The sequence below is a fragment of the Natrix helvetica genome, assembly GCF_964273705.1.
Source record: "Natrix helvetica genome assembly, chromosome: 5".
NCBI lineage: Eukaryota > Metazoa > Chordata > Lepidosauria > Squamata > Natricidae > Natrix > Natrix helvetica.
In genome coordinates, this window is record NC_138551.1 from 30,075,214 (window position 1) to 30,098,001 (window position 22,788).

Below are 22,788 nucleotides of genomic sequence, written 5' to 3' on the forward strand. Positions count from 1 at the left end.
GACTGGAGGTTAAAACATATGAAAAATGATTGCAGGAACTGGGTATATCTAAATTAATGAAAAGAAGGACTAGGGATGACATTATAGCAGTGTTCTGATATCTCAGGGGTTGCCACAAAGAAGTGGGAGTCAAACTATTCTCCAAAGCACCTGAGGGCAGGACAAGAAGCAATGGGTGGAAAGTAATTAAGGAGAGAAGCAACTTAGAACTAAGGAGAAATTTCCTGTTGGTTAGAACTGGAATGGAACAACTTGCCTCCTAAAGTTGTGAATGCTCCAACACTGGACATTTTAAAGAAGAGATTAAATAGCCATTTGTCTGAAATGGTGTAGGGTTTCCTGCCTAAGCAGGGGGTTGGACTAGAAGACCTCCAAGGTCCTTTCCAACTCTGTTATTCTAACTTCTAATGATGAAAAATAACTATTCGCTATTTTCTTCTCCATCGTTACTCAAAGCGACTCTGCTGAGAATGCTCTTCTTCCAAAGCACCTTCAGTTCGTATCCTGAAATGATTCAGTTTGCCTTTCTTTGGCAATGGAGGGTCACCCTTTTGCCCCCACCTCCTTTTCGGAGGTTTTCTAAAAGGAGAAACAAAATAAAGCAACTCCCACCTTCGCTTGTCTTGGTGTGTTTTATTTGGGAGACAATGCTTTACTAAACTCTTGTGTGTCCAGTTACTTGAGGTTGCTTTAGCATTGGGTTTTTTTTTTTTTTTTGCATGTGCAGGCACCTATCTCATCCTGAATCATACTTCAAAGAGAACCTGGTGAGCAGACTTAGCTGCAAAGGACAGCTGGCATGTCTCCTCTGTATGCATTTGGAGTGCTGAAAACCCTCTCACACCCCCCACCCCATGTTCAAAAGGTTTTGTTTTCTTTGTTACCAGCTATCATGTGATGCAAACACTGCCTGCAGCAGTTGATTGACTAAGCTGGTGCTGTCACACCGAAAACAAAGAAGGGGCTTTGCAGTGATAGGGAACTGGCTCATATAGCACAAAAGAGTAGCAACGGCATATATAAACAAACAAAGGCACCACCCCATCCCACCCCGCCTTCCTTTCATTAATTAGATTCAAGCAGAGAAAGATTTTAAAGTGTTTCTGGGTTGAGATGGAAATTGGGAGCTAATTTTAATTCTTGAGGGCCTTTATCCCCCCGTTCCCATGTTTATTGGACTCAGTGCAAGGACTCAGAAAACCTTTCCACTAGGTCTTCAGGAGTGGTTAGAGTGACATTAGATTGGAGAAGGTATTTGGGAGAAGCTTCGTGTCTAAAGAAGGATCAAAAAAAGCAAAGAAGTCTCAGAAAAGTTCTAGGATGTTCTGGGAATTCCTTAGACACTTGAAGTATCCTTCATTGGATTTCTGGTTAAACATTAATCTTTTGGGGAACACATTGAAGTTTTCAATAATAACAAAACCAACCTTTAAAAAAAGGAAAAGAAAAGGTCGAGCACAGCTACCACATAATATTCTTGATCTTAAAGCTTTGTCCTGTATTGGAAATGGATTCTGTTTCCTTCTATGATATTGAATCTGATGAGATACATTTAATCAAGCATGTTATGATTTGCTAGCTAGTTCTAAATCATGGTTTAAAGCTATCTTGCCTAGATATATTTCAAAAAGCAGGTTTCATGTAGATGAACTGTTAATCCAAAATATAAGTAAAGCAATCCACAGAAGAGTGTGGGAATGACTTACCCTCAAAGTAGAGAATGAAAAGTTTGGCATTGCCTACTGAAGAGTAACACCATAAAATGAGATGTTACTCAAGAATTTTCAGCTGACGTAAGATATCACTCAGGAAATGCTATACTTTTATTCATATTGGTGAATAAAAATCAGGAGGACACAATCTGTGGTTGCTCAAATTCTTGCTGAAACTCTCATAACTCTTCCGTAAAGCTCTGCTTTGTGTTTTAATGTGGCTTGGGGAATAACCACTCCATTTCAAGATTAAATAAATCTTATTTTTTGTTCCAATCCTGCAATACAAATTGTAAAAGCTCCCTGTGTACTTCAGGTACAAAAATTGTATAACTCTGATAAGTACTATAACCTGCTATTCACCTATGGCACAGTGGCTAAGACGCTGAACTTGTCGATCAGAAAGGTCGGCAGTTTGGCCGGTTTGAATCCCTAGCACTGCGTAACGGAGCTCCCGTTACTTGTCCCAGCTTCTGTCAACCTAGCAGTTTGAAAGCATGTAAAAATGCAAGTAGAAAAATAGGAACCAGCTTTGGTGAGAAGGTAGCAGCATTCCATGCATCTTTGGCATTTAGTCGTGCCGGCCACGTGACCACAGAGATGTCTTCGGAAAGCGCTGGCTCTTTGGTTTTGAAACGAAGATGAGCATCGCCCCCTAGAGTCAGGAATGACAAGCACATATGTGCGAGGGGAACCTTTACCTTTATTCACCTAGGGATTAAAATACTGTATATTCCTTAATTTTATTCCTCTACAATGTGTGAAATTGGCTAGTTTGACTGATAATCGAAGTTTTTCATGACTAAATATAAATTTGAAACTGGATGTCTCTGATTTAGTCTAATACCGTAATCACTAAATCATATTGGTTCTCGGGTTCCTTCTTTTCTGCATCTCCTTATATTTAGATCAGTATCTATACAGTATATAGATACTTTGGAACAGGGCTCTGAAATATTCAGCAGATAGATTTATGGAATGTAGTCCGTATCTTTTTTTTTTTTTACATGACAAAATTCAAATGAATCATAAAAACCCCAGGGGGAAAAATACTACATTCCAAAAAGTTGATAGACATGGAGCAAGCAGAAGGAAGTCAAAACTAGAAATGTCCTGTTTCTTGGTACTCCTGTTTGGGTCTCAGATAACTGAGACATTTAGAATAAGACCGCTAAGCTGAGATTTACATAAACTATAACTTCATATTCATACTCATGGTTTCTATAGAGATAGACATTGCCAGCTGCCTTTTAATTCTAGTTAACGGAAGTACCATTTTCTCTTTGCTGTTGGATGATATGGTAGCAGGTGGCATAAAAACAAATGGGAACCAAATGTACAACATCTGGAGGGATTAAGTTGGCTACCATAAGCAGTTGACTCTGAAATGTGAATATTCCAGAATTTGAACTCAGTTTGAACTCTTGGTGGATCGAAGTATCTTATTTTGTAAATTGCTATAAGAAATGCTTTTACAGACTCTGAGCAAATAAAACAGTGATGTAGTTAAAGCGGGGGAAAGGGAAGGAAAATATTTCCACCATCTGAAGTGCCCCAGAAATACCAAGCAAGACGAAACAATTCAAGCACTTATTCTGAGTCTTTATGAGGTCTTTGGTTATACATATTCCGTTGGACTTTTACCAAAGTTGCATACCAAGTGTTATGTATCTTATTGGGAGTAGATAGGTCTCTTTGAAAGAAATCTCCTTTTTCTGTTTTGCCTGAAAGGAAAAATCGGAAGTTACTTGTTTCATTGCCAGTTCTGTGTCAAGAGATTAAGTCAAATGTAAAAATAAAGAAGTTGGGTATTTTAAATCTTGGTACCTACTGCTTCATACTGTCATGTTTGTTCATTTCAGCCAACGGTGGGTTGCTCCTGGTTTGGGCTGCATTGGGTGAACTGGTAATAGCAGTGGCGGGAGGCTCCGCCCATCGGCTTGGAGGCTTATGCATATGCGCAGAAGCATCGTGCGCATGCGCAGGAGCGTGCCTGAACCAGTAGTAAAAAAATTGGCAACCCACCACTGATTTTAGCATGTTTCTTGTCATAAATTTCAACAATGCCCTTAACCCACAGCTTTTCTGTTATGTTTATTTCCTTTCTCAGTCTTCTATACAGATAACATAGTGATGAAATTGGTGGCATACGATTAGATTAGATGATAGATAGATGATAGATAGATAGATAGATAGATAGATAGATGATAGATGAAAAACCTCCAAAATACAATATGTCTTTTCCAGTATCTGAATCTGTTACTTGGAGTGACTTCTGCATTTTATGTGAAAGATGGCACCGTTTTAAACTCAAACTACATAATAGAAAAATCATATTGCAAATTAATTTAAATAAAAGTAATTTGAAAACAACATTCACTAAGGTAGGGTAAGTAACATTCAAGTACTCAAAAATTGTAATCTCTATAAAGTAAGTATGGTGCCCTGTGACAAGATCTCTCTCAGCTACATAGTGGATCCAAGCCCCCATGATGATTTGTGAGGCTGAGGGTTGTGATTGTATTTTGGATATGTTTTACACTTCTTTGAAAGGAAGGCTAATGAATTTTGAAAGTAGCAGTGATTATCATCCAGCCTTCCATTCTTGAGGAAGCTATTGGAAAAAAGTGGTGGGACCTCAGTATCAGAGTCCTCAAGGAAAGGCATTTTTTGATTTTTACAGCTGGATTTCAGGTAAAGTTGAAATAGTATTCATCTCTCTCATGGGGGACTGGTTGAGGATGTACACACCTCCGAGTCCTATTAGGATTTGCCTGGGTAGATTTTGATACTAATACCCTTCTGAAGAATTTTGGATTGGAGGAATCGTTCTAGTTTTGCCCCTCAGCGGGCAATTTCAGGCACAGAGGTGATGGTAAATGAAGAATGGCTGATTTGATCGGATGGCTGCTCCAGTATAAGATACCGCAGGGCTCAGACTTCTTCATGCTATTCAACACCTATACGAACTTTGGGAAAGATAGAATGCAGTCAATAACAGTATGCTTCTCCTAAATAATGCAGTATCATCCCTGGCTGAGCTGGATGGGGATATTGTGGAAACCTGACCCATTGGATGATCAAAACAAACTCAGACTGGATCCTTATAGGACAGCAATGTTATTCACCAATGACAAATCTGAGTCTAGTTTTAGCTCTTGTTGGGATAGCACCCAACTGCAGATCTATAATTTGGAGCTTTATTTCTTGCAGTTTCCATTGGAGAAGCAGGTGGAAAATGTGACCAAGGGGAACTTTGCCCGGCAACAGCTGATGACTATTTGCAGGACTATCTGCATGAGGATAGCCCTGACCACAGTTAACTCATGCCTTGTCACCTCTCAGTGGAATTGTCACATCATGGTCTATGTTGGGCTGCCTTTAAAGATAACCAAAGTTTTAATTGGTCCCCAAACCACAAAACTCCATCTGCTGATTTGAGGCAGCAAAAAATTTAGCTACTTACATTTATATTATCAATATACTGGTGAGTGATTTGTTTCCAGATCCAAGGGTTCCACTGTGCATTTGGGCACTAATGATGCCCAAGCCATTTTGTAAATAGTTACTTGGTTGCTTTTGTTTTCTCATATGTAGTCTAGAAGTCTAATAAAATAAAATAAATAAATATTACAACTTTTAAGCAAGACAAAATAAGGTAACACAAACTAACAGAAAGTAAGTAAGTAAAAAGGAAATGAAAGAAAAAACAGAAATTGTGAGAAAAGGGAAAAATTAAGGAAAACTAGAAAAGAAAGGACAAAGTGTAAGGAAATGGCTTTGATACAGTATCCTTCACAGGTTTAATAAGTACAAATATATTTTAACCTCTCTCATTCTAAAATTACATATTACTCTTCCTTCTATAATCTAGCCTGTCTAATCACAAAAACTCTGTCATGTGTTCATTTTTTTTCATTTTTATGCAAAACATAATAATCCACAAGATCTTCCAGTGAGCAATAAATGTATGTTTTTTCTCTAATCAATGAAGTTAATTTATTAATGTCAGCAAAATCTGTCAATTTCACCAGCCATTCCTCCATAGTGGGTAGTATTGAATATTTCCATCTCTGTGCATACAGTAATTTCACTGATGTGATCATATATTGAAATAATTATCCATGGCTTTATTCTAATTGTTTATCCATTAATCCTAAAGGAAAAGTTCTGGCTTCAGTTGAATATTAATCTTTCAGATCATCTGTATCAAGGTATGTATTTGGATCCAATTTTTTTTTAAATTGTGAGTTTGTTAATTGTTTTTGTTACCTCTCTCTCTATTTTAAAGCTATTTGGGATCCCATTGAAAAGGGGCACTAATTCTTGTGTTAGAGTCACTAGACTCCCTGCTACACCTAGCTTTATACAGTAAAAAGTTGATACAAAATCAGAAGCTTTCTGCTGCACAAAGGACTCTTTTATGTCTACTTCTAGTACTGCTACCGTACTGTAGAAACATTTTAGAAAAAAAGTGAGTGCAGCTTAATGCTTTCTTTGGAGTGTTCACATCATGGACAAAGATAAGAAGGGATAGTACAGTATAGAATTGGAGCGGATGAAAGCAGTATTACATAATTCCCCCAAACCTTCTAAAAATATGCAAAGTAGAATCCAGAACTTGCTACAGATTTACAACCACAATTGGGTCATTGATCAGAATTTCTCTTGCTAAGCAAGGCAATTGTTAAGTGAATCATGCTGAATTTTGCTTTTTGATATGGTTGTTAAGCAAATCATTGCAGTTAAGTGAATCATATGGTTGTTAAGTAAATTTAACTTTCCCCATTTACTTTGCTTACTGGAAGCCGGCTAGGAAGATAGCAAATGGCAATCACGTGACCCTAGGATGCTGTAACCATTGCAAATACATGCTGCTTGCCAAGCACCTGAATTTTGATCATGTGACAATGGGGATGCCGAGATGGTTGTGTGGGGACCAATTGTGAGTCACTTTTTTCAGTGCTGTTGTAACTTCAAACAATCGCTAAATGAATGGTAGTAAGTCAAGGTTTCTGAGCCCAAAAATAAACCTGTGCAATGTTGATGCTTCACAAGTCTAATTTACAACTAAGTAATAGATTGCATTCTGTGTAATAATCATAAAAATGGCCCACTTATTTTTCATACACTTACAGAGAAATAAGCAGTGTCTCATGAGCTTTGATATGTCACTTAGATGAGATGGGCGGTGTAGAAATTTAATAAAATAAATAAAAATAAAATAAATGTTAAAATCCTTTCTATTCCAGATTTCTATTAGAATGAGGCTTATTCAAAGTTTAATAATTTGTGTGCAACCTATTACTTGAAATCTAATATACCTATATAATGACCAGTGTCAGAGAAGTAGCACGTATGAATATTAGCTTGAATATTTCCCCCAAGCACTAACCTAGGGATCTTCTGAATATATTTACAGCCAGACCTTTCAACAAAACTGCAGTTTAATTTCAGAAAGTGTTAAAATATATTGTACATCAACTTCTGACATACTACGTTAGTATACACAAATGGTCTCTTGAAACTGTATTTATGAAATGTACATTTTAATTTAAATACTCAGTATACACTGCACTTAATCTGCATGTTGCATTTATTAAATACATTAAAATCTGCAATGTAACAAAACGTTTTCTGCATACGAAATTCAAAACACCATTTTAAATGAACAAAAGATGGCTCACTTCATTTTTTAAACTAGTGCATAACACACCAGCTCAGCTCCACCACACTAGCTGTTCTTTCTTTTTTTTTAAATTTGACATTGTTCACAGACTATTACATATCACAATAAGAGTGCTGGATAAAACATGAGGTACGAAAGTGGTTCAAAGATTATAGGTCATGCAGATCCATGCTAGACAGCAAAGAAAAATGTGAATGAGAACACTAAATAAAAATACATAAAGAATGTGCATTATAAAATAAAAACTCAATTACACAGCTTTGCTTCTTTGGTTACAAAGTAGGTTGAACAATTTCACAGCTTTTTATTTCCCCCCACCCCCTCCCCACCCCCAAAATCATACGAAATGTCAAAAAGCAGAGGAATCATGGCAATTTCTCTATTAGAAAGTAGAAACAGAAATGAGCAAAGTTTTCTTCATCAAAATAGCCCATCAATTATTATATCACAATGACTGGTGACTACCTGTACAGATGCACTATGGTCTTCATACTTACACTATACAAAAATTTACATTCAAGCTGGATCTTAACTACTGAAAATAAATACCAAAAGGTAAATTGCCATTAGTGTTAGAAATAGGCCAGGATTCTTTTGTTCAATTATTGCCTAAACATTTTTTTTTCTATTAAACTCAATCCTGTCTATCAAGTTTTACTGATACTTACATTTATTTTTTAAAAAATTAAAAGTTCTGTGACATTGTTCATGTACATTATGAATAGCAGCCCTGTAATAAATAAAACAAATAAATGAAACTAATGTAGGCAAATGTTACTTGTCATTGAAAGAACAGTGGCTCTAAAGATGAGTTGTTACTGTGTGAAAATGCAAGGCTCAAAATAATCCATGAGTAATGGAAACCTTGAAGAGCCTTACTAAAGCTCTTAAAGACCTCCACTCATGTGCATCAAACAAATGCAGATTTTTGCATTATAACTCCTTCTACATTTTCCCTTGTGCACTGATGGCATAATTGGACACCAACTGTGTAGTATGACATCTCAGTGAGGGAAAGCGCTTGCAGAATGATTGTCTAATACTGAAAAGGCCAAAACACACAACTGAAGCATGGCTACCTGCTTTCATATAAAGTGGAAAGAAGACCAGTGGCACACAAGGACAGATTGCTTTCAGTTCTTAATGAGGCAAGAAAGCTTTATGCTGAGGAGACATTCGGCTGCTGTGGAGGTTGCGTTGGCTGTGGAGGCTGTGCTATCACTGTTTGCTGTTGAGAAGTGCTACTTGGATTGGCCTGTTGGGTTGAGAGTTGTGATAACTGATCATTGTTTGAAAGAGATTTTAACAGTGCATTTTCCCGTTCAAGTAAAGAGTTTCTTTCAACTAATTCTTTTATTTGTTCCTTCAGTACTTCCACTTCTTCTCTGACTGCATACATCAAATGGCTTTTCACCAGATCCTGTAAAAGGAAAATCAAATAATTAGAGAACTTCATATCAAGCTGTTATTTAACTCCAAATACTTGAATAAAACTCCATTATGAGCGTTAGTAAGAAAAATAAAAATATCAAGAAATCTTAGATAAACCACATATACTATCAATACTACTACTAAATATATAAAGTAAAATATAAAAAAATAAGTTAAGAAAAAATAAACTGTAATCTAGCTTCATATTACACCAAATATGTTTATTTTACTCAAAAGGAATCATGGCTCATGACTGGGATAGAATCCATAGTGAGAAATTATGATATTTCTAAAAACACAAGCCTATGCATTTTGCTAATAGTTAATGTCTCCATGGATATGAATGGAAACTTTTTATCGAGTCTTGATCTGAATTAAGCACCTCAGGTTTACTTATGAAGAAATGAAAATAATAAATTAATGTTATATATGTGGCATAAGTTGCTGGCTTTTTACAGCTGGTCCACAACTTATGAGATCGCTTAGCAACTGTTCAAAGTTACTTTTTAAATTTAATAACATGCAGGTAATTACAATAAGAAGAATAAAGTTTAAAATATATGGATGTCCTGATAAATGTGTTCAATTAGGCCCTTATTCCATAGGAGCCTATTATTCTTCAGAATGAAAAGATACTTTGGTTCCTACTGCTTTGTAGTGCAAATAGAGAAAAGTATCTTTTTATGTTTTGATTTATTTTCTGTACAACCTGGCTGTCAGAGAAACAAGAAAATGTAGTTTTTGGAAATGTAACCTTGTTGATCTATATGTTTAATACTAACAAATCTTATCTTAAGTCTTTAAAGAATTTAGCCTCTGGAGATATAACTGTTGCTATGTTCTCTACATGAGACTGCCTTTGAATAGCATTTGGAAGCTTTAGCTGGTGCAGAATGCAGCGGCCCAGACAATTAATGGCATTGGTTTTTCAGCACATGTGACAATAGTTTGTGCACTTCAAGTATGCTCCCAGGGACAATTGACTTCCAGCGTGACTTCCAGTGTGCCTTGACTGCCAGTGTGCTTCCAGGTGTTGATATTTACCTTTAAGGCCTTATGAAGTGGGACTGAGCTATTTATAGGATTGTCTTTTCCCAATTGTTTCTTCTTGTCCCACTGAGTCCAGCAGGACGGACATGCTCTAGGCGTCATCGGCTAATCAGTGAGAGCTGGAATGGCCCAGGAAGAGGGCATTTTCTGCTGTGGTGCAAGTGTAACAACCACTTCTGACATTGTTAGCCTTTCATAAAGTCCTAAAACCTTGGTTTTATGCCAGGTATGGGTCCGGAAGTGTGATAAGGCTTTGTGGATGGTTATTTTATACAGTTTAGGTGTGTTTTTATTTTATATTGTATATTTTATTTGTTTATAACCATTTCACTGTATGCCACATACTGACATATGAAATGGATAGCTGCATAAACAAATAAAAGAAGCAATATCCATAATAACTTGAACACTAACAAATATAATTTTTAAGTGCACAAACCAAATAGTTATGCATTATGTTTTCAAAAGTAATTATTATATTGAAATACAAATACACTTACTAATAATATGACTAACAAATTAGGCAATTTTAGGCAGAATTTCAATACACCAAAATATTTTAGATGATTGAAATAACATTAATTCTGATGCAGAATTTAAACTGTGTTTGCCCAGTTAAAATATTCGGAATTTGAATATTAATTACACAGCAAGTATTGGAATGGACAGTTTTATTGCTAAAAATTCTACAAAAGCTCCGAATTATTTCAGCATTGGTGCTACTTTGCTCATCACAAAATTGCTAAAGTGCAGATAGCCAAAAAAACTAAAGCAAACCACAATCTGTGCTGTACTATGCTATTCTTTTGTGATTATTATGCTCTACCTATAAAGAATTTAGGACAGAGAGAATTCTAAAACATATAGCTATTTATATTAAAATCTCCAAATAATACTCTTACAATCACAGTATATGATCAACACTGTAGGCAAAATAAAGTTGTTGTTTAGAGTGTGATGACTGGCAGATAATTTTAATAAATAAATAAATAAGTTCCTTACTTACCATTGCCTGTTCTATTTTGTTATCAATGGCTACAACACTCCCACCAGATGCACTGTTTAAAAGAAAAGCAAAGAAAAGTCACATAGGAGCTTTGAGTTCATTGAAACGCTGTTCAGCAAAAGTGATGGAAAAGCAAAGTCTTCCATTATAGTTTCACAAGTCAGCACTTTGCATTCAATGTTCTTCTACATTTTAATGATCATTACAAACCTCCAAGATTGGCAAGTGTTAATTCCATATGCTCAGGAACAAGGAAGTGTGGTATCTTCAAATCATAGGCATTGTATCCCAGAGAAAGTGAGACATATTTAAATCTCATCAAAATCAATGGGAACTGAGAATATTATTGTTTTCAATAGAACTTAGACATAACTAGTTCATGCTGGTTTGGGCCCAAGATATTTATGCCAGTTTCTGGCCCTTGTTGAAACCGGGCAAAGACCTCCTGAGAGTATAAGAAAAGAAATATTGCCCACATCCTATTGGCTGTTATGAGCTCCCATATTTGAGCACATTAATATGCAACTCAAATAGTTCATAATCATAACCAAGTCAACCACTATGTGTTTGAAAGTGACATTTTGATACAAGTCTGCTAGATCAGTATGGAAATGTGTAAAAGCACCTTAGTGGCACAAAATAAGCCAATTCTTTTACAATAAAATGACACAAAACTGATTGTTGGGAGAGTTCCACTTCATTGTAGAATACCCACAAAAGATAGTTGGTTTGATTACCATGGTCCAGCACTTTAGCCTTCAGTTCAAGTTGTACTTTTGGAGGTACTTCCACATCATTTCCACCAGACATTTTACAGTATACAGAACCTGGTTTGAGTTCTAGCCAGCACTAATTATGTTTACATCATCCTGTGCCATGCTGATCAAAATGTCATCTCCATAAGGTTTAGATTTTTAGTACATTTAATAAATTTACTATAGAAAAAAACCCACTACATGGCATATTTTTCAGCAAAATATTCTACATTCACTACTAGACAGTTACATCTATTTTTCATTTCTTAATCTATTATTGGCCAGGGAATTTAGTTTACATGTCATTATTCATGTTTTTATAATCCAGAATAAAAATAAGGCAAATTCAGTGCTTTTAACTGGATATTAAAAAAAAATTCCTTCCATACTGATTTTATTTTAAATAATTATAATAAGTGATTTTCAAATAAACAATATATAGCGCAAAATCTATTAAAATTTTAGGATCTCCGTGGCTTTGTTTAATCACAAAAAAAGTCTGCATTAATATATAACTTCAATTATTAATATTTCATTCTTTTATATATGTATGTATACTACAATGTCTTTTAGGGCAAAGTATTGGCATTATTAAACAAGAATAATTAAAATAATGTAATAATTAAAACACTCCATAAATAAATGAAATTATTCTCAAAGGATTTGACTTTTTTCCTGACTTTCTTCACTGTAATAGTAAGAGCATTGGTCAAGTTGTGATTAATCTGGGAGATACTGCTCAGTTGTGAGCTGGCACTTATGAAAATTAATTCAATTTTTTTCAAAAAGTTTAAGGAATATTAAAGAAACATCTGACTGCCAAACAACATATCTAAAGCAGAAATATACAATGGTAGTTTGTATTTACACTTGCTGAAAATTTGTGTAATCATTTCCAAATTTCTAAGGTCCATAAGAAACATAGAGCACATAAAGATAAATGATGGAAGACTGATATGATTACAGCATCATTAAGAACTTTCAGCAGTATGTTTAATATTCGAATAACTTATTTTTTTTGTTCTTTCTCTAATGAGTCATTACAGTTGCTTTGGATGAATCTATACAAATACTAAATATAAATGTTCAACATGAAAAGATATGTCAATTAATATGCATTCCATACCGACAGGAATCATAGCATTTCTAATTTAATTCTCACCACCAGGATAGTGTATGAAAAGAATTACCAACACTACTTTATTGTAAATTTATTTTCCATTGTTTCTTCCTTTCTATCATAGGAAATATTTAAATCTTCTCTATTTATACTGTAGTTGGGATCCACCTCAAAATTCCTTGGTGAGATAGAATAGAATTGTACTATATATTCATTATTTAATAGCATATATTAAAGTGAAATATATCAGCCTTCATTTAAGTGACACCGCCATGATGACGTGAGTTTGACACCCCTGACTTAGAGCCAACAGATTGTGGACTTTTAGCAAGTTTTTCAAAACAGGCATGAAAACAAAATGCTCATTTTGTTTCTTTTAAAGGCAATCAATAATGCAAACATATTTTACATTTAAGAGGTTTTCACTCACTCATTTAAAAACTAAATGCTTAATATTTTATACTGGTAAGTATTTATAAAGCAGTTTTAATGGTCATTCTAACTTTACACTTCCACAATCTCCAGAAAAATATATCATATTTTTGAGGCCCTTACATTTTTATTATTAAACAAGCAATAGTTATTTGCATTTAATCAAGTGTAGACTTCACAATTCTATAATACATGAAAAATATGTTTAAATGCCTTTTTCAGGTTATTTGATGTTTGCATTAAAACTTGTTACTTAGGAATATAACTGCATTTACCTATGTTATGAAACATTAATATTCAATATTTTAAAATGGAGCAAGTGCAGTCCTATTAAACTTTTTGGAGTCAGGTAGCATTCTGGATCACATGCAAAGAGTAGGAGAAAGGGGCACTGTTTTGTGAAGGTTCTACTCTTTATTGAGTATGTGATTCTAATCAGTTTCTCGACAGTAGTTATGTGATATAAGCAATTGAGTCCTTGACTTCTCTATTTTGGGATCATACAAGATTCAGTGTTTTCTCCTTTGCTATTTAACATCTATATAAAACTAACTAAAAGAAACCTTTGCTCAGGCTTTAGAGGATGTCGGGCTGGAAACCAGAGCCCATTAGCCTCTTCCGGTGCCGATCACAAGGCCTCCAGGCTCCACATGGTTGCCAACTAAAATGGCCACCGGAGCCGCAACCCAGCCACCGGAGCCTCCCAACTCGAAAAAAATCAAGCCCCAGGCAGCTGGAAAACCACAGCCACCAACGGGGAACTTACGAAAGGAGGAGGTAGGGTCCCTGGAAGGCAGGAAGCCGCGCTGGTTTGAGGAGGGTCCAGTAATGGATTTTCTTTCAGGAGTCAATCTTTTTTCAGTCTCTATGCTGGCCAGACTGGATTGAAACTGGGGTCAGAGGAGAGGAGCCCAGAGGCGTGGTTCAGATTCAACCCAGTCTCGAGGCCAATTGGCTGTGACAATACCCATCATTGGACCATCCTGCAAACACACTCTGGAAAATATTCACTGGCGTTATATTATTTCCTATACTATTTATTCCATATTTTGGTATTTTCTATTGTAACTTAACATTTGCATGGAAAAATCTAATATTTCAAAATATTCATTGCTTTTAACACATTCTTAATTTATGCATTTGTTTTAACGTGGACTACAGAAATCCAAGCATAAAATTCTATCCAAAAAAGAAATTCACTTCAGTGTCTGTACTCTTTCTCTCTCTCATCTCTTTCTCCATTTCTCATACAAGGTCATAAGTATTTTTTTGAGGATTATAAAGGAGGCCACTATAGAACTTACAAAAGAAATGTGGAATTTAAATATAGTAATACACTGTATTTGCAGATACACAAGAGGATATATTTTACAACATATTTCTAACATCTAGGAAAAGAATACCTCAAATTCAAGACTAACGCACACATTTGTAAAGAGTGGACCAAAAAGAAAGTGTGCTTTTCTCTCGAAACAATCTCTATATATTACAAGCAAATACTATATTACAATTTCAGGAATTGGCTCATTTATTCCTCTCTCTGGCTTTCTAAACATGTACTATGACTACTAAACTTCATTAGGACATTTTAACACACACACACACACACACAATTTTTCCCAACTTATATGAACTGTTACTTTGTTTCACCTTTCAACCATTGCTTAATGAAATGATACATAATCTGAAGCTGGAGAAACAGATATTTTTTTTCATTTTTTTATTTCACAAGTTTAATCTACCTTTCTCTATATACATATGTAAGATGCATATGTAAGATATTTGCGTAGAATCTTTGATATCAGATGAATCAGATGTTTAAGATCCAAAGGTAGTTTGTCATTTAGAAGACTTTTAACAGATTTAGTCTGAGCTCTCTCCACTGTAGCTTTCCTTCCATATGTAGATAAAGCAGAGGCTTTTTGACCCTAATATAGGTAGTCTGCTGTTTAGTTTTTCTCTCATAATATGTCCCTGTAACAATCTTTAAAGAAGTACTGTTCTGTCTGTGTCTCAATTCTGATAGAATTTGTTTAGAAAAATTTGCTTGGAGACACAGAAAGAAAGAAGAAATATTTCTATTGTACTAAAAATCAATTACCCTACTTTCCATTTTCATTCCCAGTTTTTATCCTAAAACAATATTAAGAGAAAGTATTTTATAGATAGATATGATGAAATGCTTGACTATATTGGGCTGATACTTTGCAAACCATATATACCATTGTCAAAACATTTTTGCCAAAGTTAAAGTAGCTAATGAAGTTTAATAATTTTATAGTTAAATCTTTTATTAAACTGAACAACACATCTTTTAAACCAAATATTAAATTCAATTATTATTGACTCATATAACTTTAAGCACTATCTAATAATCATCTAACTATTCTGTGAGATGGGAAAGCAGATGAACAAAAAGGTTTTTAAAAAATTATGAGTCTGAATGATTATATCAGTGTTAAATAGTAAAGGTTTAACATGGTAAGATAACAACTGATGAGAAACTTTCTTTGAAAGGGACATTTTACCGTCTTATTTTTAGAATTGTTACTGCCAATAAAACATTTCTATTACTAAGTGAACATATCTGAAACAGAACAGGCTGATGCACGCAAACATTCTAGAACATTTGTTAAATACTATATTCTAATTTGGAGAAGTTCGGAATTTAAAGTGGTTCAGGAAGTACAAATCAGAACAGCTCATTTCCAAATACAAACTGAATGAAATGCTGAGTCAAACCAATATGTCAGATGTACTAAGACTGGAAATGGCCACTGGTTCAGAATTCTAGGGGCAGCATTTTTTTGTCTGGAACGGTATAGGGTTTCCTGCCTAGGCAGGGGGTTGGACTAGAAGACCTCCAAGGTCCCTTCCAACTCTACTATTGTATTGTATTGTATTGTATTTTCAACACACAATATGGATCATCACAAAGAGGAGAGCTGTGACTAAACAGAATTGCCAATACCAATAGGCAGACTTTATTTCCCATTTTCTTGCATCTATCGCAAAGTCAGAATATACTAGGCCAACCAGCAAAAATATACTAGGCCAAGCAGCAGTTTGATTGCTCCCTGGTGTGTCCTTTTTAAAGCTATTCCACAATCTCTTATTCTGAGTAATTAAAGTAGTGAAAGGCTCCTGAGGTTACTGCACCTAGCAACAAGTGGTAAGAAAAAAACATGGTGTCTTCCCAAAGGAAGCTTCAACCTGGCCAAGGTGTTTAATTCTTAAAACAATAATGTAAAATACTGTATCTAAGACAGAAAGATTTCTTCAAATACCTAGCTCATATTGCTCAAGGTCCAAGAATGAATTTTTAGAGATGGCTAAACCCAAGAGTATAAGGATCAGTCAAAATCATATGTAGCTAGAAACACAATGTGATCAGCAACTGGTTTTGCCAGCTGATCATCTCCAATATGGTAGGTAACATCATTATTTTCAGATCAGTGCACAAATTCATTTATTAGGCTAGGGAATCATAATATCATACATTTTGAGAACCCCTCCATTACAGGACAATATAGCCTAATTTGACCCTATTCACATCTCCCTCTTGTCCATGGATGCTACTGAACTTGTCTATGTAAGTACTGACTCCTAATCAGAATTTCAAAGTGGAAAAAAAGGCTTATATTACATTATAAGCAGATTTTGTATTCCTTAGAATTGCTTTATATGAAGCATCTGGATATACACTTGTGAATCAATGTTACTTAGATAAAACATTTCGGCATTAAAGTTTTGATGGGCTCTCACTCTGCTGATCTTCTAGAAGAATGTCAAGGCTTAGCTTTGGCAACTGGCATAGGGATCAAGAGACACATGTTGATAAACGAAAACAAATACAAAAAAAAGGGTGATGTGCGTGAGAACACCCTCTCCTTTTTTTAACTTTTTAACTTTGATTTTACTCCTGTTTTTTAACTTAATTTAAATCTCTTTATCTCTTTTGTATGGCTATATGGTTTTTATATGTAAACCGACCAGAGTCAGGATTCAATCTGGGTTGGTCACCAGGACCAGAATTTTAGTCTTCTCAACTTTTGGACTTGTGCTAGAGCCCATCCTCAGGGGACTTCTCTCCCACTAGAATGTGTCTCTTAGATGAGATAGATGGTTTATAAATTTGATAAATAAATATATCACAGAATTCTGAGTTATGGATATATCCACTACACTACAATGTCAATGTAGTTAGATTCAAAAGTCAATAAATTAGATTCAGGATTTGCTTCCAGTATCATTGATTCAGTTTTATTCCCTCAGAAAGTCTTGTTTGGTTGAAACACTTCTCTTAAAACTCCATGTGGTTAGATTCCTAAACCTTCCAAAGTAGAGTTGAAGGGTTTGCTGTAGAGTTTGTAGAGTTGAACAAACACGGACGCCATACCAGTGATAGAAAAGGAAAGTTGCTCTTCTGTAGTCTATGATCGATTTCTCCCCTTTAACTGTCACATCCATGTTTTCTACATTTATCAAATTTCAGATTAAAGAAACCTGATACATATATTAGACTATCATATGCATAGCAATAAAAAATATCATATACTGTACATATCAATATATAAATAATCGCTATCTCCCTCGTGAAAGAGAAAAAAATCTCCCTTATTATTTATCAAAAAGACTATGAATTTCTCCATGAAATCCGAGGCTTTCCTGAGTTCTTGATAGCTCTCAAATAGATACTATTGAGATACTAAAGTTGCCTCAGTGGAACAAGACACGATCTGAAGGAAATGCTGAAATGAATTCTGCACACATTTTGAAAGAACAACCTGCTACAGGGAATAAGTATGAATCTGTCTTCAACCAGTTCTATCTATTCCAACATTATCACAGAATTGGAAAGGATATATAAACCAATTACCTGCCCTCCTCTGAATTAAGTTTATTCTTTTACTTACAGATACATTTGCTTTCTTCCAGTCTTCTGAGTTCTTGCTAGATCTTTAGGAGTTCTCAACAATTATTCAAAGTTAATGTAATCACCTCAATAGTCCAGAGTGTAACTCATCTAGCCCTTGAGGTTTGAGTTCATTTAAAGTGGGTAAGTGTTCCTTTATCCTCATCTTGCCTAGCTTGTGTTGCAGCTTCCTCCTTGCATTAGGGGCACAATCGTAGCCAAGCACGGCTTTATTTGCTTTCAGATAAAAAGCTTTGAAAATAATTATGGTATTCTCTATTCTCATCTATTATTATTCCTTCTTCCCCACAACAATTCTACATCCTATTTGCTTTTCTTTTTGTTTCTCATACTCAGGAAGGCTCTTTTTTACTTCTTTGGACATTTGTGACCTCAGCACATCCCAAGTTTTAATCTTTCTGATACTATCTCCACATTTTTTGTCTTTCTTTGGTTATATGTTCTTCCTCCAATTTTGTATTATATTATTTGGCCTTTTTAAAAACAAACTGACAATTTCTTTTCTCTATTTGTGGTAGAATACCAGAAATTAAATCAAGTTTCTATCAGCCATGTTCCCTTTGGTTCAAATTTGCAATGCGTGAAACTGATAGGTAGCAATGATATTAGGAAATTTCATTTTGCTTGCAAAACTGAATCAGTGAGATGAATATTACTAGATTCCTCTTTGATCTCTATAGTGCTTATTGTCTTCATGGAGCTAGTAGATCTGAGACAACACACAAAACCACAGAATTATTATTTTTTCTTTAGTCTTATGGCATGTTGAAACCCCCAAAAGTGGAAATAAGCTATTAAAAGTACTTGAGGATCTCAATCTCAATACTGAAAACAATGGCTTTATAAGCTATTTTGTATTTGTTTCATTCAAATATGAGTTATTCAGATTATTGTGATTTTAAATACTGTATTTTTAATCTAAAATGTGTTCTTTAAAATGTTGAAATGAGCAAGCATGTGAATTGAGCAAGCTTTAAGAAAAGCCATTCAGTTTTCTTTGCTTCAATACCACAAATGCAAACAAACAATGATGCTTAATGTTCAATTAGCAGTAGAAAATATAAAACAGACAAGAACACCATAAGCCTGAAAAGCCAAGATTCCAATCTTTTAATATTGGAATCTGCTAATATTGTGAGAAAGCGAATTGCAGCTGTTGAATTAGTAACACAACTTTGACAAGTGATATCCTCAAAGTTGAATTTGTTGCAGTTTCTCGCCAATTGCCTGGCTGTAATTGAATTATCTTTTAATGCTTGAATTTATCATGATTCAATTTGTAGATATGTTATAATTGTTATTTTGTCCAATAAATATAGATCCCATATTTACTGTTCTTAACTCTGAAATTTAAGATCCTGATTTCTTTTCAAAATACTTTAGTCAGGCCATTTTTACTACTGATAGTTTTCAAACATTAAGTCTGAACTGTTGTTAGTTACAACTGATAGTTCTCATTTTAATATCAATGAACATCTAATTTAAAAATACTCTTCTCCCAGAAAAAACTTGTGATATATGCAATGGAGCAAGATTACACATGGCCCAAAAGACAACAGTTATGTAACTAAGAAATTTTGGGATACTTTAATTCCCCTACATGGCAAATAAACAAGGAAAAGGAAGAAGATACTAAAATGAACATATTATTTGATGACGAGAAACCTGCACAGTGCAAAGCTCTTCATGCATACTTAAGCATGTATGCTTTCCATACTCAAATATCCATACCTATCCCAGAGGTTCTTTGATTCCTGTAACTTGTTCGAATGAAACACTTGGTAGAAAGTAGTTGAAGGATTCCTATGAGAGCCAGGAAATGAAACAAGATTGAAAATGAACAATCTTTTTGAATAAAATTATGTGTTCTGGTTTAAACATTTAGATAAGCTAGGTTCAAAGCTTAGTAGATATATAATAGATAAAAGAGAAACAAATGGTGTACAAAATATTCTTCTTGGATTTAAAGAGAATCTTGTTCCTTACATCATTTTCAAAATGTGTCAATCAAATCCATCTAGATGCTTACAAGTAGAATACAATGATAGCTTTTATGATTCAGCTAGCCCTGATATTTAAATGGTACTATCTTATGAATGAAGATTTGTCTGTTATCACTATGCACTAATAATATGTGTCCCAAAGACAGACCATGCTATAGATACATGAACACGGTAGTTTCCACATCTTCTAAACAATGAACTTAAAGGCACACAGAGGAATGGGAATTCAAACCTAAAACCTGATGCCATTAACCAGAACAGTTCATATTTGCCAAGCAAGTTATTCATGTCTGATTACCTGGACGAAAAACCACATACACGTTTCCCAATAAGTAATTTTCTCAAATTATCAACCTTAGGCTTAAAAAAAGGAAAGTCTAAAAAAAATGTTATAAACTGTTATTATTCAACCAACTGATGTTCTGTGAGCAAAAATGAGATAGCATAGAAAAAGACTGACAAATTCCATGCTTCTAAATACAGAAGATGGATTAGGAATAAATTCCTTTTACCTAAAGATAAAAATGACAGGCAATACATCCTTCACAGAAAGTTGATCACAAAAACAGGACAACACTGTATTAGAAAGGCAAGAATATAACTATTTAAGTATTAATTATGTATGCATTTCAGCTTGCAGAATGGATAGGTTTCTCCAAAATCTGAAACAATTTTCAAGTAGATAGCAAAAATGTTTTATCAGTAATTCCCATATCTATACTCTTTTCTTAACCATTTACTATCTCATAAGGGAAATCTATATTTCAGCTGCAGTCTGAAGAAATAGAAATCTTATCTTAAAAAATATCCTACCTTACTTTTGAAAAACCACAGAGAAAAGATTTTTTTAGTTCTCCGGAGCCTCCAGGGACCTTCAGGAGGCTTCCCTGAAGGCTCCGGACTGAAAACAGCTCTATGAGCAAACCGGAAGTGACTTCCGGTTTATCCATTGGGTCATTTTTCATCCTCCAGAGCCTTAAGGGAAGCCTCCGAAAGGCCCCTGAAGGGTCCGGAGGGCTTAAAATGTCCCTACGGGCAAACTGGGAGTTCAGGAATTGACTTCTGGTTTGCCCATAGGGCAGGTTTTTTGCACTCCATAGGCTTCAGGGAAGCTCCTGAAGCCTCCAGAGGGTCTCTGGGGAGGAGGCTGTTTTCGCCCTCCCCAGGCTCCTATAAAGCCTCTGGAGGGAGAAAAATGGCTTTAAAAAAGGCTGAACTCAGCTGGCCAGCTCACACTTGCACGCTGGACAGCTGACAGGGCAACGTCTCGCGTGCCCTGACAAATGGGCTCTGCGTGCCACCTGTGGCACAGGTGCCATAGGTTCGCCATCCCGGCTCTAGAATTATCACCAAATAGGTAGTACTGATAGCCTTGGATTTGTGGAAACAGAAAATTTCTGACTATAAATTGTGAAGTTAATTTATTTGCATCATTATACTTTAACATTTTGATGGCATGCTAAACACAGTTCCTGTAAAACAGAAAGGAAACAGGCACACAAGAACCTGAGGGCTTGCTGGGACTTGTTCTTGCAATACTAAATTGTAATTTCATATTATATTTGAATGTTGACATAAAAATTGAATACCAAGCCATACCTAAGGAACTATTATATACAAAATTCAAGGAATTATCATACAAATCAAATACAAAATAGAAACTATTATAAATCTGACAAATGCAATTTATGTCAGATAATACGATGTTACCATTTTTATTAACAAGGACTACGCGTGTATTTTCTCAGGAAATACTAATTTGCAATATAATCATTACCATCTTTCTACAGTTTTCCTAGACAATTGCCTTGGTGATTTAAAAGGAGAGAATGATGCAGTGTCTAGTTAACATGTGTGTAATTAATGAATTAATTCAGGTTAAAAATGTTTCCTCTTTCTCTCATCTACAGTATTATTATTCTACATTAGTGGTATCCTTTTGACTTCCTGAACAGCACTGTGTGAATGTATAAATAATGTACAGAAATCACACACTAATGCTAAAGGATTACAATCTTGTGGGGCTGTATTACTATCGGTAGCTGTCCAGGGCTGCTTGCAGTTTGTGGGCTGGATAGGTCTGTTCTACATAATCAATAAATATTATTTGTTTGAGAAGGTAAAATCTGTAAGTTAAACCTTATCAACAGATTCTGATAAAAATCTTGGTTAGGTAGTATTAGATAAAGAGAAAACTAAATTTGATAAATTAAATAAAAATATTAAATACAGAAAATAAATCAGGGTTACTTCAAAGGAGTATTATAGAATGATTGAGATCGGTAGTACTGTATAACTTAGCTGCACATTTCTAAAATTAACCAAGACACTAAGCTTCTTAACAAGAAGAAAACCTCACTGTGTAAATATATAAAAACACTTATGAAACTAAAACAATTAACAAAAACTGTGTAACATTATGGTACATATTTTCTTACAAAGACATTGGTTTTCTGAAAAGAAATGAATTGGAACATTTTATATTTATGTAGTATTCTTAAATTATATTTTGTGGGAAAGTATTTTAAAGTATTGTATAAATCTATTTTTTAAAAAATTTCAATACAGTTTAATTGGAGTATTCAACTAAGAAATAGTAATAGTCAACTAAGTATTCAACTAAGAAATAGTCTAGCTCATTAAAATATTTTATT

At 34.7% G+C, this 22,788-nt stretch overlaps 1 protein-coding gene across 2 annotated transcripts in view; it reads right to left on the bottom strand.

Moving 5' to 3' along the window:
* Positions 1-7,453: 7,453 nt before the first annotated feature.
* TSC22D2 (TSC22 domain family member 2) overlaps positions 7,454-22,788 on the bottom strand; it is a 31,422-nt gene continuing 16,087 nt past the window's right edge. Inside the window, exons 2-4 of one of the 2 annotated variants that reach the window (XM_081955789.1) lie at positions 19,863-19,934; positions 10,889-10,940; positions 7,454-8,821 (exon numbers count right to left, since the gene is read on the bottom strand). In XM_081955789.1, coding sequence (XP_081811915.1) covers positions 8,561-8,821; positions 10,889-10,940; positions 19,863-19,934 — 385 coding nt within the window. In that variant the 3' untranslated portion in view covers positions 7,454-8,560. The remainder of the gene's footprint in view (positions 8,822-10,888; positions 10,941-19,862; positions 19,935-22,788) is intronic. The other variant, XM_081955790.1, reaches the window with a different exon arrangement.